Here is a 15,462-nt window from a genome sequence, read left to right as displayed (position 1 = left end):
AAGTTATTTTGAAACTCCATTTCACTATTGCATAGATAAATTTCCTCGGTAGGTTTTTATAACTCACACAATCAAAGACATCGACCACAATGAACTGAGGTTTCCCAGGCCATACACACAAAACCATAAAGTGGACATTAGGACTACAGGCCTTCGATATGTCATGCATTTATTAATTCACCCATTATGATTTATTATTGGCCGGTACTGTCATATTTCATTAGCTTTCCCCAGAGTCTCCCTGACTCTACATAGGGAATAAATTCTCAGTCAGCACTGGAATGTGGATATGAATATTGGGTACCTCTCCCCAGGCTACCCTGGAGAAAAGCTTAGTATCAGGTTGCCTCGGCCAGGTCTGTGTTGCATGCGACCAGAGAGCTATTTATTGGAAAACTGCCAGAGTTAAAACTCCTTGACCATTTTCCATGGAAGGCAGGCCATTGGGACTCTTCTTGACCATGTTTACTGTAAATGCCTATTTTCCTGAGTGTCCCATTGCAGTGTTTAGATCGGCAATAGAAAGATAGAGGCAATGAAAACAAAGTAATAGATGAACATATTATGCCCACTCATGCATATATAGCAATAAAAGGAATGGAGAGATTACAGAATCAAGAAAAACTTAGGGTATACCTTCAAGAATTCACAGTAGATGAGAAAGAAGATGGGAGGATGACTCCACATTGCTGCTCAAGTGGCCAGGTTGAGGGCAACTCCATCGAATGGGAAAACACTAGACAAGGAGGTTGTTCAGCATAAGATGAAGAGCTGGCCTTGCTCTGTTGGGCTTCCCCAAGACTAAGTTGTGGGGATGGATTTGAAACTTACCAGACACATTTCAATTAGATATAACAATGTGGGAGCCATCAGCATGTAGCATCCAGGAGCTGAGAAGGCTGGCCCAGAGTGGGGAGCTAGACTGAAACCTCAGGAAATAGCAATATTTACAGAGAGACAAAGGGAACAACATGGAGCAAACATGGAGCGCAGAGGAGAGACGGTCCGAGGGGTAACACGAAGGCACAACATCAGAGTCCAGTTCCACAAAGACAGGAATGCCCAAAATTGCAGACACCAGGGAAGCCGAATGTATGAGAAGTGTCTAACATCTTGTCATCTGGCCAATGGGGAGGTTCTCGGAGAACTGTGTGAGAATCAAGCTTCTCTCCGTCATGTGCACCAGGAGGACAAATTTAAAGAAAAAAGCTGCCAACAGAGAAAATGACTCTGTCCCTCTTCAAATGTTTGGAGACACCCTGACCTTTTGGGGGAGAAGGTTCAATTTGAAGGACCTTGTTGTTCCCTTCTTGACCTAATCAAAGCAAATTATTCTATTTCTAAAACAAGATTCAGTTCAGCCCTTCTGAATCCAGGCCATATTTATTATCTATCTGGACAGTATTTAAGCATTCCCCACCACCCCCCAGCCTCTCCGGATCAATAATGGTACAAAAATGAGGTTATGATATTTTGTTACCCCTACCCTATTTATAAAATGTCATAGTTGTTACTATCTGATTGAAATAAGCACTAGCACTTTATTTTTGTCCCTCTCGTTAAAATTCTTCATTATTTGTTTTGGGCCTAGCTACTTGCTTTCACGGTGTAAGCATGGTAGACCTATTAAAATATACCTGCTATTTTAGGACATCACTCAAGTACTGTCTGTTTTTTTTTTTTGTCAGATAAGATGATAAAATCCACTTCTATTGAATATGGAGTTGATTTTTAATAATTCTGCTTAATTGGTTTTGAACATGGGTTCCTAAGTAGGCAGCAAGTAAAAAAGTACAGAACCCTTTTACTCAACCAATCCCATGAGATAGTGAAATAATAGTTCTACATGATCCATTCTAAACAGATGTAGTCTTGCCATACTTAAAGATTACACACAAATTCTGATAACCTGTCTTCCACATATAAAGCCTGTTTTCAACAGACCGCATGGGGTAGGGAGAAACACGGCACTGGAATTAGACCTGGATGCCTCCCAGTTTCATGATACGTAACTGTGAAACCTTAATCTCTCTGAGCCTCAGTTTCTTCACCTGTAAGATGTAATTAACAGCACATATCAACCAGTTAGTTTAGGGTTCAGGACATGGTAGGGGCCCCTGAATAACTCTTTATTGATAGGTATTATTTCTGACCCCCTTACAAGTCTGAGATTGAAATTACCAGACTTTGTAGAATTTGACCACTTTATGCTTAGCCTGTTCTAGTTACATGTTGTCAGTTAAGGTAACAGAACCTGTGTCTGCACTCTATACCCCTGGCCCTTTCTCCACAGCTCTCATGTTAACGAACACAGGTATAGCTCAGCATTCTTAGAGCACGCACTACACAGCCATAGGGGGCCCAGAGGGTTGTAAGTTCACTATACACTGGGGTTAAGTTTCCTAGGATCTTTGCCTTCAAGCCTGTACATATTCACACACACGGTAACTGGAAAATACCAGGGGGGGAATGAATGGCTGGATGGATAAGTGACTCTAGCATCTATCAGATGTTTTTCTGAGTATCAGCTACTGCAGGTCCAGCCTTTCATTCTGGTTCTGATAATAGGGACCATGTTAACTCAAACCAGAAGCTCAAGCTCCAACTTAACTGATGCATTTAAAGACTTGGATGATTCCATGCCATTTTAATAATAGTATCCACTAACTAAATAGAAGTCATTTGGCCTTTTCACATCCAAGATATTTGCTTTCCCACAAAAGCATCCACTAACTTAATTATGACTTACAGGGAAAATTACAGTGGGTTGAAGGAAGAGCTTAAAATAGAATTTCAATCAACCTGAGAACTGAAGTAGAAGATTCAGATGACTGGTGTGTGTAATATAAAGTGTGTCTAAATATTCAGTCTTGTAATTCTCTTAATTTTAAGTGGGGGAGGGGAGAAACCTCTTTATGCCAAATAAGAAGCTTTAGTTATTTAACTAAACATTATGGATTCAGATTTTAATCATGTAATAACTTAAATGCAGTTGGCATTCTAAATCAAATTAATGTGTTGATGAACCTAAAAATACACGACCTGGAGTTTAAAGTAAAAATGAAATAATTTATTATCAATAGAAAATGGAAATTTTTGAAACCCATCTTTTCAAACAGAAGCAGGTATAAAGGGAAAATGGTAGCAAAGAGAGAGTATGAGATGAAGAGATTTGTATTCAGTTTCTTTGCATCAAAAAAGAAATTAACATTTACATATAACCTGGAGAGCATTATGTGAAGTGAAATAAGCCAGTCAGAAAAGTACCATACGATTTCACTCATACATGGTATCTAATGAACAAAATAAACTGACGAACAAAATAGAAACAGACCCAGAGAGGAGAACAGGCTGGCAGCTGTCGGCGGGGAGGGGGCTGCAGGCTGGGTAAAAAAAGGGGAAGGGGTTAAGAGGGGAAAAACCCTTCATAGACACAGAACATTGTGGTGGTCACCAGAGGAAAGGGGGTGGGGGAAGGTAGGAGAGGGCAAAGGAGGGATAAATGGTGAGGGAAGGAAACTTGAATTGGGGTGGTGAACACACAATGCAATATACAGATGATATATATAATTTTATTAACTAATATCACCCAATTCATAAAAAGTAAAAAAAATACAACTCAAACTAGAATTGAAATGGCTCTTTTAAAACATTTTAAATTAGCCCTGGCTGGTGTGGCTCAGTGGATTGAGCGCTGGCCTGAGAACCAAAGGGTCACCAGTTCAATTCCCAGTCAGGGCACCTGCCTGGGTTGCAGGCCAGGTCCCCAGGAGGGGTCATGCAAGGGGCAACCATACATTGATGTTTCTCTCCCTCTCTACCTCCCTCCCTTCCCCTCTGTCTAAAAATAAATAAATAAATACATAATAAAAACATTTTAAATTTAAAAAATGTATTTTCTGCTGTTGGTAGTTAAAAACCTTTTCAAGTTATTTTGTTCTTAGAATGTATGGCCTAAGTTCCATATTACCCCAGCAAGAGACATTGGAGTTCAAAACAATTTGTTGTTGGAAAGAATAATTACGACGTTAATAAGATTATGCCTGCCTTAAAAAAAAACAAAACTGAAGTATTTCTAATAAAAATGACTTGGAGCTGGGGAGTATCCAGGACATTTTCTAAATACCAAAAACAGAAACGGATGCCATTGTACACACCTCTCAAGATGAAATGTATCCCCTTCGAGTTTGATTAATTGAATGACTGTTTTCAAATGTCTTAAAAATATATCTATCAAAACTCCATCACGTAAGAATAGCGCCCCCCCCCGCCCAATAACAGTAATTACTCGCTGAATTTTTTTCCAGTTTTATTATATTTATAAAGTCAACACAGCCATCTAGTGGACAGGCTTTTAATAGCCGGTTATTGAATGTTGAGAGGTTCAAGTTTAATAAAAGCTTAAGCCAAATAAAATACTTTTTTTATGACACATGATACATATCATAAAAAGTAGATGCGGAAACAGGAAATAAAAAAAGTAAGTGGAGTATTTATAGGGGCAATGCTTTATTTTAAACAAGTGCTGTAATACATTTTCAGACAAATTTCTAACCACCATTCTCATCCCCGTGTTCTCCATTCAAAACCAAGTTTGACCAAAATATATAAATGAGAGAAGAGGTCCGCGTCACGGGTTCGACTGCCCCTGTGGTTTGCTGTGTCTGAAGTCACGGCTGGTGCGTGTTGACTGTCCTGCCTTCTGGTTCCTTTCCTCTGCGGTGTGTAGCCTGCTCTCAGCAGCGCATCGGGGCCCTTCTCCTTCCCACACCCCTTGTCCCCAAAGTCCTCTCTGCCCGTGGGAGCAAGCTGCACCTCCCACAGTGGCTCTTCGTAGCGGCGACGCCTGGTCTGCAGTCAGCGGAGCGTCACCTCTTTTCCTCCTCTTCCAGGCTTTGCTGTCAAAACCTGGAACCACTCCTTCCTGGAAATCTTGGCTCCAGGGAATTGAGAGGCGCCTCCTCTCCAGTATCTGTCGCACGTTCAGTCCTCTGGGCAGTAGCTGCTACAGCCCGTCAGCTGTGGGATGAGGCCGAGAGAGGGGCATTTGCACTTCATGCACTGGTTCGTCACAGGCGTGCCCTTTCCAAACACTTAAGGGCAATCGATGAATGCCAATGCTAACTAACCCTGACATGTTAGTTGTGGGTACTGTGTAAGTCAGCCTTGGCGATGGTTTCCTGGTAAATAAAATGGGAATGATTAATAACAAGTCCCTTCTTACCTTACAAGACCGTTGTGAGAAAGAAGGAGTTGAAGGAGTCAGGTAATGTATGAGGAAGTGTTTTTTGGTAATGGCAAGGTATAAGTCTTTATTTCCTCCAATTGAGATAAAAGCTCTTGGGTAAAATTGGAATTGTCATTCTAATATGTACCCAGCTGGCCCTCACATTTAGGGAAGCATGTGTGATAAGTTACCTTTTTGTCACAAGTTTTGAGTCTTTGCTTTATAACCTTGTGTAGCAGGTCATTACCACCATCCCCACTATAAATGAGGAAATGAGGAGACTAGAGTGTGGAAAGCCAGAATCATTTTACAGGAGGTATGTTCTAGATTCGGAGCCCCCTGCTCGTTTTCTGGGCGGGCTGCAGAACCAAACCTCACTGCCTGTTCTAACTTACTGCTCCCACCCTGACCCAGCTGATCTCTCCGTTTTGTCCTACATTTTTTTTTTTGTATAGATATATAATCTCATGCCTTTTTTACAACTCCCAGCCTCCACGTGTTTTCCCCTCTACTTGGAATTCCCTTTGTCCCTCTGGCAAATACCCGCTTAGTGTTGAATCCAGTTAATCGTTACCCCTTCTGTGAAGCTTGTCTCAATTCTCTCCTGCAAAACTGTAGATACGGCCGCTGTGCCTGCAAAACACCATCTGCATGCCTCTCTTTTAGCTCTCGCTGCACAGCGTTGTGGTGCTTATTTACCTGCCAGAGCTCCTCAGGGATGGAGCTTCTGTCTAAATGATCTTGAATTTCCAACCCAGGCAATGTTGCATGAACGAGGTGTCTCAGACATAGTTACACTCTATCATTGACTACTAAATAAAGCTGTTGTATTATTTTACCATGATATTTTTTTGACTGAGGAAAATGGAACATTTAAAGAATAACCTATCAGTTCTTTTTTCAGAACCTGGGGATGTTGACTCCATTTTTGCACTGGGAAGTTTGAGGTAGAAGCTGTTAAACGAAAAGGAAAAACTGACTATCCCAATGTAAGAATATTGAAATATTGAATAGTGTCTATCTTACCCATGACAGTGGCTCTTTCTTGAACCTTGATGTCATACAGTATTAAATTTAATCATCTTATTGATTCCTCAGTTGAGTTTTTGTATAAACATGTAGTTTTGTGATCAGTTTCTATCCCAGAGTCACCATGGTTATGGAAAGTTTTCATCTTATTTGCAACTACATCAAGGGTTCTCCCTAAAAACCAATTGTTTTTCTTACAAAAGTGGACTGTCTTCAAAATAGGCCTGACACATATCCACGGTGACAGATTAGTTGGTAAACTCTATAATGGGCAACCAGCAATGTTTTCCTCACCCCACTCTTCAGACTCCCCTGAAAACAAACAAAAAGTCCATCCACACACAGATAAGGCATTATTTCCTTATTTTCTGAAATACGCCAAATGTATTTCTCTGTGAAGTCGCCATCCTGAAAAATGTCTGATGAAATTTTAAGTGCTTATTTTTGCCTATTTAGCCTAGGTTATTGGCATTTTCTTTTATAAATATTTAAGCTTTGATCCACTTCCACAGTGAGCATTGTATGTGCATTCTGTTCTATTTATGGTTTTAATTGTTTAAAAAGTAGACTTGTTCTTTTAAAATGTTACAAACATTGTAAAAGTAAAAAGTATATGTCTCCACATGACTCCTCACTATTGTTACACTTAATGTTTTCCTTTTGGAGCTTTTCTCAAGCACACACAGTATGTATACGTTGATCTAAGGCAAACATTTCTTGCAATGTATTATCTTAAAAAGTCCATTATGTTACTGAGAGCTGGAACAGTGGAATGGGGGACAGACATCAGTCATTCCTAAGACATAAATGCCCAACAGTTTAGTACTAACTGTCCTATCATTTTCTCCATCTCTTTTCATCTTCAATTGTTAACATGAGTGGTTCTTGATAATTAAAACTTTGAAACCAATTTTTTTGAGGTCAGCACTAAAAGACAGTTAAGTAACAGGACCCTTGTTGATTGCTAAGGGTGAGTTTCTTTCTATGGGACAATTTTGTGTCTGATATCAAATCAAGAAATGAAGCAAACAGTGAACAGTTAAGCATTTATTGAACAGCTATTTTAAGTTACTTTAGTAAATGTGTGTCCACATTTTACCATCTGTAGAAATGAAAGCTATAAACACAACCCAATATTTCATAATGATCCTGCTAATATGGTGGCATTTGGGATGTTTGTAAATATCACAGAAACAGATAGAAGAGCCAGAATTCATATTCAGAAACTTGTCAATCATGCACATAGATTCCAGATTTGTTGCTCTACAGCAAATACAAAAGGGAACATTTTTTTTCAAAGATGTTACATAAAATGGAGAATACTTGCATGAGTATGTCACACTGTATTTGTAAGGAAATGTAACAAAAATAAATTTTTAAATGTATTATTTAATCAGCAAAAGCAAGCTTTTTTCCTAGTCTTTTTAAAGTAGCTTCCTATGTGCATGCAGACACATGCATAAGCTCAGTAAAACTTGGCAGAAAGAGTATTAATTTCCTACTTAAATATATTCTTTCCAGAATTTATCAAAATTTGCATATTTTATACATCTGGCCTCATTAATTTCTCTCAGGAAACTTCACAGAATATTGTCAACCTCCTTCAACCTACTCTCACATAATCATTGGAAATACATCATCAAATTCCAGGGAAGCACGCTAGTCAAAGACACGCTGAGAAATTAGTGACTCTCTTTAACCACACAGGTGAGCTAAGTGGCAGCCACACTGAGGACTGAGGTTTCCTGGGCCAGCTCAGTCTGCAGACACATCTGCAACCGCACACACGGGGGCAGAGACGACGGTGCTGCTCTCTCTGTATCCCCTTCACTGTATTCCCCAAGGTTGCCCGGCACCGCAGTAGTTTCTGCTCCCCAGGACTCTTTGGGCCACATCACTGTTGTGAAGATTTACTCTTCTCTTTCCACAGTTCTACACCAAGAAATCTGCCACTGTCCCTAGAAACTGTTAGATGAGAACTTCATTTACTTCAGGATTAATTTTTTTTTTATCGAGGTGTCTTTTTTTCTGACTAAAGGAGCCTATCCAGTTCCTTGTGGGTTCACTTTTCTCCAGGGGGTCTACCGTCTCAACGAAACGTCCCTAGCCGGTCTCGCTGGCAGTTGTAGGTGGGCCGCTCTTCCTGAAATTCTTCCCTTTGCTCCACCCTCCGCGTCTTCACCCCTGTACCTGGGAATGGAAGCATGAGTTAGTGAGCCACTGCCTCAGCTTCTCTGGCCAGACTTTCCAGGTTAAGATGACTATTGATACTTGTGGGAAGCTCACCCACTAAACGCCTCGCCACCACAGCCATATTTAGTGGCCCTTTTCTTCACCCACATAGTTAAGTAGTTTGTTGCATCAGTGCCTGCCAGGAAGCATGGTTCATAACACACACGCAATACAAAGAACAGGGTCGTTTGCCAGAATCGGGTTTAAGTTCCAACCATAACCACACGTTTTGTGTCTGACTTTGGGCTGACCTAACACGCAGCCGTGTGATTCACTGCGAATCTATAAAATGGGGATAATGAAATGGAAGTCAAAAGACAGTGCCCGGCACATATAGACACTAGAAAATGATAGTTTCCATTTCTCCCTTTTGAGAAAATGAACAAATGAACAGGTGAAAAAGATGACAGCTGAAGGTCTTTCGCTTTGTGACAGGTTCCCATAAAGCCCCTCAGCTCCCACACAGGGGTCAGTTTGCTAATTCAGTAGCCTGACTTTTCCAGGTCATCCTACCCAACTGCTTCTTAGCATCTGCCTATTACCTCCTCATTATGTCTAGTCTACACCTGGAACCTTGGGTGTTCCACCTAAGGCACATCACCTGTGGTACTAAAGCCAGCGGGCGTATGCTAGATCCTGTAACCCTGTAGGGTTCCCACATGTATGTCCCAGAGACACAGAGACTCCTCTCACCCAATGCTATCCCATCTAGAACCCCTGGAGGCAATGGAGATTGACTAACTGGGATGAAAGGGCAAAGACAAAGTCACATGCGAATCCAGAAGCTCAACTTGAGTGGATAGAAGAATGATGGTATTGGTGACAGAAAACCTGGTCTGCAAAGGAGGGTGATGTGAATTATGCAAATGCTGTTTTAGATTCTTACACATTGGACCTCTTTAGCTCTCAAGGGGGGAAAATAAATAGAAAACAAACTATGAATAGAGCTAATCAAAAGTCAAAATGAAACTGTTCCCTAGAGTAGCATAATAATCTATATCAAATATTAAAGCATATAATCATGTAGGTATCCCTAGGATTTTAAGTAATTTAAATTATGTAAGGATGAAATCAGAATGTATAACAGTATCCATTTTTGAGTTCTGATTTATTTATCATTTTATCAAATAATGATTCTCTTTCCTTCAGTTGACATGGGCTAACCCATCATTTAAAAATGGCTTTGCTCTTTTATATACCCGATACTCTCACAAAGTTGAAAATAAATTCTTCTGTGAAATAATTTCCTGCAGTTTTTTTGTTTCCTTTCTTTCAACAACTGGTTTTCCATTGACAAAATAAAATGTTATGCTACATTACAGCCTCACTGTTAGAAACGAAGAAAGAATGGAAACTGCAGAAAGACCCACACACACCACAAAAATGGAGAGCATCCAGGTCCTAGAGGAAGAAGGGTGAGTGATTCATGTTATAATTGCATCTTGTATTCATACACGGTTTACATCTACTCAGTGCTTAGCTGTCAGCTCGTGCTTCCTGTTACTCCTGAAAGAGGCTTTGTGAAATGAATGCACACACAAGCTGGGAGATCTGATTTTGTGATTGCAGTTGCTTTACATCAGTTTTCTATTAGCTCTGTTAAGCTATCAGCCAAAATATTGCCTGACTTTATCTTTCTCTTTCAAAAAATGATGAGTGTTGCATGAATTAGTCCCCCCAAAATGGGCTAATTCTTTCCTTCCTTTTTCTGAGAACATTTCTTTCAGTCATTCTCTTCCTATGGGAACAATCTAAAACGCACACAAAAAAGATATGGAGTTGCCTAAATCAGTCAGAAAGGGTACCCAGCTGGTGTCTGGTCCCGTTTCCATCAGAACAGACTCTAACCAAGTATTTTCTCCAGAAAGAGAAGTTGAAACAAAGAACAGGATCTATAGAGTAAAGTCAAAATACAAGTAGATTACTTGTGTAATTATAGGTGCTTTCTTTTTCTACTGATGAGAACGTTTTAATGTTGATGCTGTGTAGTAGTTTTTCTTTTCTCCTTTTGAAATTTTTTAAATGAATGAGGAAATTTAGACATTTTGGAATGCTAAAAATCTTTTTAAAATACTTGCTAAAAAAGTGTACACAAACACACGTATACCTTCTTTGACCAAGTGTATTTTAATTTAGAAAATTATTAAATAGACTGATTTGAATGGGAAAGCAAGATCAATTTAACTATAAGCATCTCCAATATATTTCTTCCACTTCTTTAATGTACAAGCAGAGGGAGCAATAACTTGTGATTTCTTCAGGAAAATTGTCACTGAAAACCTGAATATAGATATCCCAAAAGTCCTACCTGTCACTGCAAAGGCCCTGTGCTTTGTAACTGTGATAACTCCATTCATGGACAACAATTCATTTATAGTATAGGGTGGGACAAAAGTAGGTTTATAGCTGTGAGTATGAGAAACATAGTGTATTCTTATGTTATTATTTATTAATTATTGTATTATTTTCCATACAAACAACTGTAAACCTACTTTTGTCCCACCCTGTATATAATAGTAATAATTATTAAAATTTAGGAAAATAGCCCTGGCTGGTGTGGCTCAGTGGATTGAGTGCCAGCCTGCAAACCAAGGGTCACCGGTTCAATTCCCACTCCGGGTACATGCCTAGGTTGTGGGCCAGGTCCCCAGAAGGGGACGCTCAAGAGGCAACCATGCATTGATGCTCTTCTCCTCTTTCTCCCTCCACCTCTCTAAAAAAAAAGATAAGTAAATAAAATTTTAAAGTTTAGGAAAATATGTGACAATTGCACACACTGTATTCTTCTTTTAGATCCAGTGAGAAATGGAAAAGAAAAAGCTACCAAAGATGAAAGGAGAAACTGTATCTTAAACTTGAAAATGAAAATCTGCGTAAGATGCAAACAAAAAAATTCAGGTTGCCCTTTTAACAATAAAGGTATAGATTGTTTCTATGATCTTGCAATATAGGAAGGTTTGAGCATTTCCAGTCTTCAGTAGGAATTGATGATGACCACCTTGCTATTTGAACACTTGGCCCCCTGACATGCGGCTTGGGCCTAACACTAGTTTTTGTCAGGACCCAGGAATCACTAACCCAGTCCTGGCAATTTTTTGCCAGATCAGGAGGGACTGACGGGCAATGACCACTAGATGGCAGCAATTGAATGGCATGTCTATCTGCTCCTCCTCCTACCTGGGCGAGCATTCAAGGTCACCTTTGATAGTAGGACCATTCTTTCTCTGCAGGCAAAACCCCACTTCAGATGAAGTCTTGTCCTGGTCTCAAAATTTTGACAAGATGATGAAGGCCCCAGCAGGAAGAAACCTTTTCAGAGAGTTCCTCCGAACAGAATACAGCGAAGAGAACCTACTTTTCTGGCTTGCCTGTGAAGACTTAAAGAAAGAACAGAACAAAAAAGTAATTGAAGAAAAGGCCAGAATGATATATGATGATTACATTTCGATACTATCACCTAAAGAGGTAAAAAACTGGGCAATACTGGTATGGGCTTCCTAAGACCAAGGATGAACCTAAAGGGACCTCTGTCCCAATAGGATAATGCATGGGGCGTGGACAAACTAGAAGGCTTCTCTGGATAGATCATTTAGATTCCATTGTCAGGGTCGATGTGAATATGTGTTTGAAAGCTAGGTCTCCTCACCGTGCTTTGTTCATTTACCTCTGGCTGAATTGGTGGTAGTCTACTTGCTTCTCAGAACTAACATTAAGAAGCCTGTTGAAAATACAATTTGCTACAACTGACACTAAAGTGGAAAAGAGTTTACTTTGGGGCAGTGTTCCTCAAAGTGTGATCTCCAGATTAGCTGCATGAGATTTCACCAGGAGCATTTTGTTTGTAGAACATATTCTTGAGGCCCACCCAGGACTTCTGAATCTGAAGTTGTTAAAATATAGCCCAGGAATCTGACCTTTTAACAAGCTTTCCGCATAGATACAAGTTTGGAAACCTCTGATAAAGGGGCTAAAAAAAAATACCATACCTGTTGATGTTTATGATACAATTTTTACAGAACTAAGGGATGAGCCTTTATGATCCATTAATATTCTTGAGGAGAGATGGGTATGGTAATTATTTTACTTATTCTAGTTTTGCTGTTATTGAAAGTGCAAGTTCCCCCCCCACCCCATTGCCAGAATGTACCTAATAAATGAGGAACATTTCGAGTAACCAAATGAGCATTTTTCCATAAGTTTTTAAGAGTCCATTTGCTCCTGAGAAATGTTCCAGCTGTTGGACTTAACAGTTGTTGGCAAAGGAAGGGTTAATAATATACTCCGGCCTTTGGAGGGCTGGGTTCAGAGGTACTTTCAAAGGTTTCAACTCAAAGGTTCTAGACGGCCTTTTCTTCTCACCGCCCTCTTTTTGCCTTTTCTGCCTCTCCTAAACCACTGTGATTTCTACGTGTGCATTTAAGTGTCCTGGCCTGGTCCTTTTCTATCCCCCAAGTGCAGCCTCCACGGCCCTCTGTTGCTTGCACAGACATTTATTTATAAAGTCCCCTAGAAAGGGGCCGTGCTCATCAGGGCCTCATCCAACACGGGATGGGGCCGCAGCTGACTCACACTCTTACCTTGAAATCTGTAGAAGTGCCTACTCCAGCACCCTCTCTGTTTGGAAGTTCACCTTCAGTGAGGTATACCAGAGTAATTAATTTTTTTGTTAGGTTATAAGCGCCAGTGGAATTCCAGTGTACTCCAATCATACAGTCTCTTAAAAATGAGAAACCTTGAATGGGATACACGAAGATTGTTTTATTTTTTATTTCCTGAATTAACATTATAAACGTATTTATAGCCACAAGGTGGGGAGAATGTTCTCTGAAGCCTCAATACATTTATTACTGGTGCCTTTGTGTTTCTAACACTATTATAATTCTACATCCTAAAAATGCATTATTCAGGTTTCTGATCTATCTAGAATCCTAGCACTTAACCAATAAATACTACTTGGATTTTATTAGCACATTGACTTTTTTCTCATTTTTATTTTAATACTGCATCACAAAGCAAATATATCAAATAATTCAAATGTGCTCAAAGGTATGCTTCTCTAGCCCATAATTATGCATAATTACAGAGTCTTTGGGAAACTTATTTAGTTCATTTCTCTCATCAAAATATGCAATATGTATCATCTTAAAATGATAGTTGTCTAGATTATCTAGTGCATTTTTTTGCACCATCTAGGTATCATCTTAAAATGACTATTTCATTTTTAAAGTAATGTTATTAAAAAGAAAAAGTATTCTCCATATTAAGTACAAATAGTTCCTTTATTTTAGTCACCATTTCTAATTTTTAGTTCTTTATGGAAATACTTTCCCATTGTCCCCACAGCCCCTGCTCTCCAGATTTCACCAATTTGTAAAATACTTAATTTTCACAAATTTACTTCTTCTTTGGCCATAGTTTAGAGTTGTCATAGTTATTGATTACTGAAAGACAAACACAACTGTCAGCCTATTTTTGCTCGCCCCTGTATTCAATTATTGTTTAGCAGCAAAAAGAAGCAAACCAAAAGTAGGTATTTGTTAAAAAGTTGTGTTTTTAGCCAGGGTGTAGCTATATTTACTCTTGAACCATGTCAAGGGATTTGATGCACTGACACACAGTACGGCATGCACTGCATCGCTGTCCCAGAGCCCTTGCAAACTGTTATGTCTCACTGACCTATCTATGCAAAAACTTGTCTGCTTCTAATCAGCCTCAATACGACACTAATTGTCTGACACTACGGAGTTATCAGTCTTCAGATTTTGTTCTCCAACACTGGACAGAACACATGGGGCATCAAAAGAGCCCGGACTGCACAGGATTCTAGTCCTGGCTCTGCTTCAGCCTAATTGTGCGACCCCGGATAAGTTAGTTCACTAACATCAAAAGGGACATCACAAGGGACACAGGGAATATGAAGCCAAATTGAGAATGGCAGCGGCACAGCCCATGCGGTGCCTAACTCCATCCCTCTGCCCTCCAAATGACCTGGGCAATAAATTAGGGTCCTCCTCACTGCTGTCTCCAGATTGGACCTCCGAATCTCTCTCAACACAGTGCTCCAAGCAGCGGGTACAATCCAAGTGGAGTTGGAAATGTTTCCCCTTTGGGGGGTTAGACAATCTGGCCTTTCTACCTCTGAAATTCTGTGACTGTTTTTACTTACTCCGAGTATTTTTAAAGAACATGAACGTCTGAATCATTTATAAAGTGGTAATGACCAAATACTAAAAAGTTATCAGGATTTTATTCTTAACCAGAACCTCATTTTTTTTTTCCACGAGACTTTCCTTTTACCTTAATTTGGTTGTATTACGCTTCTCTTTGTTAAATATAGAGAAAGTCTACATTCTTAAAATTCTTTATATAATTTATTTCCTACATGAAGCCAGTATGCTGAAAATTGCATTTCATTGTTTGTTCTAAAAGCATGTTTTATGTACTTTTAATAATTTGAACACTATGTTATATAATAGATGTCTGCAAGCAGAAGGCAATATAACTTCCATTTCTTGGAATAGCATACCTTTAAAGAGGAGAAGGGCCAAATTTTACATTTTAAAAAGAATCTAAAAACAAACTAAAAATAGCATAAGAGTAAATTTTCTGTTTTAGGCAATGTCCTCAAAAAACGTGGAAGTAATATAGAGGAGTGGAAGACGAACACTAGCCTTGCTGCGCATCGCGGATGCTGCTGGCAGCTTGTATTTATTAAGTATTGGAAAGACAAACCCCCAAAATAAAGAACTGTAATAAAACGTCTATTTAAAAGCTATTACCAACTATAAACAGCACTGAGCTATTGAATAGAGGAATAATTATAAATCTGCAACAAGTATCTTCAACCACGGCTGCAATCTGGCCCTGCCACCTGCCACCCACGTGACAGCGAACAGCTCGCGTAGGTGCTCTGCGGCTTCCGTGGCCGGGTTCCACGGAGTGAAGCTATGGAGAAAGCTCTCAGCCCCACTAAA

General features: G+C 39.6%; 1 protein-coding gene across 1 annotated transcript in view; it reads left to right on the top strand.

Annotated features, from left to right (window-relative positions):
• Positions 1-15,462, top strand: part of RGS17 (regulator of G protein signaling 17) — an 80,263-nt gene that overhangs the window by 55,331 nt on the left and 9,470 nt on the right. The window contains exons 3-4 of the mRNA XM_054568984.1: positions 9,811-9,903; positions 11,719-11,953. Coding sequence (XP_054424959.1) covers positions 9,811-9,903; positions 11,719-11,953 — 328 coding nt within the window. The remainder of the gene's footprint in view (positions 1-9,810; positions 9,904-11,718; positions 11,954-15,462) is intronic.

The sequence above is a fragment of the Pteronotus mesoamericanus genome, unplaced genomic scaffold (genome assembly GCF_021234165.1).
Source record: "Pteronotus mesoamericanus isolate MK-2021 breed Mesoamerican mustached bat unplaced genomic scaffold, CSHL_Meso_final contig_20, whole genome shotgun sequence".
Classification (NCBI taxonomy): Eukaryota; Metazoa; Chordata; class Mammalia; order Chiroptera; family Mormoopidae; genus Pteronotus; species Pteronotus mesoamericanus.
This window is presented reverse-complemented; position numbering and strand designations above follow the sequence as displayed.